At 34.8% G+C, this 4944-nt stretch overlaps 1 protein-coding gene across 1 annotated transcript; it reads right to left on the reverse strand.

Moving 5' to 3' along the window:
* Positions 1–2002: 2002 nt before the first annotated feature.
* LOC104101395 (cation transporter HKT1;3-like) lies at positions 2003–3748 on the reverse strand. The gene is made up of 2 exons (XM_070185909.1): positions 3619–3748; positions 2003–2800 (listed from the first exon to the last, which is right to left on the reverse strand). The coding sequence occupies exons 1-2, from the start codon at positions 3672–3674 to the stop codon at positions 2560–2562; spliced, it is 297 nt and encodes a 98-aa protein (XP_070042010.1). The 5' UTR covers positions 3675–3748; the 3' UTR covers positions 2003–2559.
* Positions 3749–4944: the final 1196 nt, after the last annotated feature.

Here is a 4944-nt window from a genome sequence, read left to right on the forward strand (position 1 = left end):
TATACACAATAAACTATAAAACACTAATATTTATATAAATAACAAAATGAAACTATTCATAATCAAATTTGTCCAACAAGCTAATAATAAATCCATAGATAGTGATAAAATGTTACCAAATACATACATTTGATATTTCAAGAGTTAAAAGTTTTAAAATGTTTTGATAACAAATATTCCTAGAAACCGCCACATGCATCTACAACAATCAACAATTCAAAATTTTCTAAGTAAGGTCTAGATCTTAATCACTGCCTCCGTCTTGCATTTCTTCATCTACTCCACCTACAAAAGAGTATAAATAAAGTCATTATCCCTTCAAGAGAATCCTATCTAAAAATTCTCTTAGCCCAATTCTCTTAGCACAAACACAATGAAGTAAACTAGGCTTAGATGTATAAAATTGTAGGTTGATATTGCTAATTGATCAGTTTAGATACAAAAATCATAGACCTTTGGTAATAATGCATGCCCACTTTAACTGAAAACTCTTCATTTGATGCAAACAGCCAATGAACTATGGCTTCATTTAACAACCAACGTGATTTTACAAGAAAAAATAGGAAGCAAAGAAGCTGAGAAAATTTTCCAACAAGCACGATACGTGGTAGCCTTGGGAAGCAATGATTTCATCAACAATTACTTAATGCCAGTTTACAGTGACTCATGGACTTACAATGATAAATCTTTCATTCAATACCTAATGGAAACTCTCAGAGCACAACTTATAAAATAACAAATAAGATGATCCAGCAATTATTATCCACAGCAATATAATCAGCATGTTATAATTTGTGTATGGTTCTCTGAGAACCAAACAACCCCGCTAAAGTTCACGAGAAAGAAGAACCTGGATTGGACTACAGTTGAATATGTAACCCTTCTTTCCATCCCAATTCCTATTTTCCCTTGTCATAACCAATAAAATGAGTTCTAATAAACATTTACCAACAGTAATGGACGTCTTCCTGATTTATCCATCAAGAGAACTCCTAAAACTTGCATAGAGAATGAGACTTGGAATATGGAAAAGCTTCATCATGCTCTACCTAGCCACTTGATCAATTACATCTCCAATATTGCTATTGAAAATCAAAGAGACAATCACTATCCAGTAAGGAATATCGCAGAAGATGGTCAATTTACTAATTGGTCTGCTTGGCAGGTCATTAAAATTCATAATAAAAAAAATGAATTCTTATATAAGGTTTGGCATTCCAAAATTCCTTTTAAAATCTCTTTCATAAACTGGAAGCTTTTGCAAAAAAGATTACCTTTTGAAGATACTATGGATAGGTTTGGCACTAACATTGTTTCAAGATGTTCTTGCTGCAGGCATCCACAGAGTGAAACTATACAATATGTCTTTTTGGGAAGTTAAATGGCTAAATTTATATGGAACGCAATTGGTAATCCATTGGGAATAAAGCACAATAATGCACCAGTACTTGGAGTCTTTAAGAAGTGGTGAGATATGAAACCTTGCAACAGCTTGTAAAGTTGATATATAGGTTGCCCCCTTATTTATATGCTGAAAATTTTGGAAACGAAACGCATGCACTTATGGCACACAGAGGAAATTCCAGCTATCCAAGATGGAATACTAGGGAATTTGGAACATAAGAACGACCATATCTAAGATGGCCTCTTCTATTGATAATGTTACGCACTGGCCTAATAATTGCACTATGGAGGAAAGACTAAGGTCCAGGAACAATCCACAAGAAGGCAAAGTATATACAGGTGGTATATAAAAAGCAAGAACTGTGAAATCCATATAAAATAGCTAATGCTATATACGTTTTTCTTCTGCAATTTGCACCTTCCTACCTCAGCTTTTACCATGAAGAAAGCCAGTTTCTTATTCATTCATTTCTTGAAACTTTCACTTTTCGGGCCTAGTATTTCTCTCTGTTTTTCTTTGGAACACAGAAAAAAGTTTACTTGACCTACTCCAAAGATTTCTAAATTGACCTGGGATTCAGCACAGATCTGAAATTTTCGCCTTAATCTACAATCATAATACTTCTTTCAACAACAACATACCTAGTGAATTCTTACAAGGCGGGGTCTAGTGTACGCAAATCTTACCCTTACCTTATCTAGGTAGAGTGGTTATTTATATTAATGCTGTTGTGAATTTTATATGAGTTATTAACATGTCGCTAATTCCTGTTTTAGTAATGATGCTAATGTATAACTATTATAAAATCATACATAGTTATTCTGTATTCTGTGGATGGTTAAGTTTCTAAACTTTTTCCCTTTACCTTGTTCTTTATTTACAGTATTTCTCAACATAATAAACAAAGAATAAATAATTAAACAAAAAGAGAAAATTAAAAGAAATGCTGTCTTTGTTAATCAAAACCACCATTCCTCTGACAGCTTAGTTATAATCCATTAAATAAAAGGCACATCTATTCAAACTAGTGAGTGTCATGGAACAAATAGACAGGTTCTGGAATCAACGTTGACACACGCAAATAACAACTCACAAGAACTTCACCACCGAACCAACAATTAATATACACTAGCTTTACTTATAGGGGCAAGTAATCATTTAGATGTTATAATACTTTCCAACCCTTGCAAGTACCGATTTCCAATCAAGTACTCATTGCCACCTCTTTTATTGTACTGCTTCAGCCTTCCGAAAAACATGACAATAATCAGAATGAACTTTCCCATATTACTCCATTTCCCAGCAAATCCATATGCTGCATCCTTGCAATGGTCATCTGGTTTTATTTGCCTTGCACAGCTATAGCCCATTGACATTCCAACAGTCCCATATGCACTGCAAAATTATCATTAGATACAAGAGTTAGAATGAAAAAGTATTTTATTTTTTATATTTTTCTTCTTTCTCTTTTGTTCAAGAATCTATTGCTTCAAATTTTTGATCCAATATACTATATGTATTAATGGGGTTAATAAATTGTCTTTCACTTATTAAGTTAGGAGTAATCATCTTCACAAATTGTAGAGTGCATACATTTAAGACTCATAACGCCGTTAAGAAAATGAAATTAAAGATAATACCTCTAATGAAAGAAGATGCTGTGAAACATATTACCTCCTCCGTCCCAATTTATGTGTCATAATTCCGATTTCTAGAGTCAAACTTTTTAATGTTAATCATGAAATCGGACATAGAATCTATAAAAAAAATTTATATAAAATTTATATATATGAAAACTACATAAAAATACTATCAGTCACACTTATTAACAATTCAAAATATTTAAAAAGCATATGAAAAAAAATTATTGTCAAAGAGAACTCGTTTGACTCTCGAAATTCGAACATTGCTACATAAATCGGGGTGGAGGAATAAAATTGTATGATATCCTTTTATTCATAGATTGCTATTACTACCTAGAGTTTAACTGCTTTCTTGGCTTCAGTATTTTTTATCTTGTTGTTATTCCTTCTTGTTGCCATTACTTTTATTATCTGTTATCCAGTCGAGGGTCTATCGGAAACAGCTTCTCTGTCCTTCTAAGGTAGGGGTAAGAATGCGTACATCTTACCCTGCTCAAACCTCACTTGTGAGAAATTACTGGGCTTGTTGTTGTTGTCTAGAAACGAAGAAAAATATAGTTGTCGACTAACCTGATAACTTCAAAGACGATGTTGAGTACATTGAAATTGAGGGGATCATTTTTCATTTGGTCTCTCTGTAATATAAATAAGAATAGTGAAAATGACCAAATAAGAAAGCTGTGAGAATGATATGTACTCCACTAAGTTGTTCCCTTTTCTCATGTTCATTCTTTCTGTAGTTTTGTATACGGTCAAAATCGGGTTCATTCTTGCCTGATTTTGTATGGTTAATCGAGATCGGGGTGGTAGTTCGAGGTTCAATCCCAAGTTATATTGGATCGTTACATGAATAAATATTGCCTAGTTCGTGATTCAGGGATCGATCGAGATCGAAACCAGCTAAGGTCGAGACCGAGAAGGATAGAGATCTAGCGAAATCGAAGAAAGCCTGCTAAGTCGAATAACAGAAAGCCGAGGAATCTGTGACCAGGCGAGGATTGTTGCAGAGATCTCGGCATGTATCGAGTCAAGATCGGTTGATTAGTCAATCAGGAGATTTCCTTCTATATTTAGAATTGTACCATATGTAGGACTCCTCTACTATATAAATGGGGTTCCAATCATTTTGTAAGAACAGATTCATGCATAACAAAGCAATATATTATGTTTTCTCTCTTAAGCTCTCTTATTCAGCAGTTCAGTTCTTACCTTTTAATAATACACTTAGTTGGTGCGAGGTCAACCTAGATCAAGGACCAAAGTTGTGTGATATATCGGTTTGCTTTATTTTATAATTAATTTCTAACTTCAATTTTCGTATTTCTTAGTTTGTGCCAAGTGAAATCACATATCCTTAAAACCACTTACAAATTTAATTGTTATCCGATTTTAAGGGTAAACAGTTTGGCACCCACCATGGGGCTAAGGATAATAGTGATTGTCTGGTACTAATTTTCATAACACACACATTGCTTTATACTTGTTCTTGTAAACGATTGTGATTCCAGGATCAGCATGTCGAACTCTCGAGTGGTACCCACACACATCGACAATGGCCTTGGTTTTCATGGCGAAAATGACAACGTAGCTGCCCCAGGAAATGAAGTACTTTCAGTTGACCTCGAGGGAGTATCAGTTGCAGACCCCATCAACGTCAGTTCCCATGTTGCCCTGAATGCAAATCTGGGCGTCGACCCCGAAAATAGCGCCCGCAGAGACGTTTGATCAGCCGGTCAGAATGCACAGGGAGGCAAAGAAGGCGGAATCAGCCTTCGAATAATATTTGAAATGCTGCAGGCTCAACAAGCTGCAATAGCACAACTTCAAAATCAAAACCACGCACCGAGTAGGGTTGAACCCGAGCCATCACAAGAAGTTGTCCATAGGGACGAACCA

Source organism: Nicotiana tomentosiformis, chromosome 9 (assembly GCF_000390325.3).
Source record: "Nicotiana tomentosiformis chromosome 9, ASM39032v3, whole genome shotgun sequence".
In the NCBI taxonomy this organism is placed as follows: domain Eukaryota; kingdom Viridiplantae; phylum Streptophyta; class Magnoliopsida; order Solanales; family Solanaceae; genus Nicotiana; species Nicotiana tomentosiformis.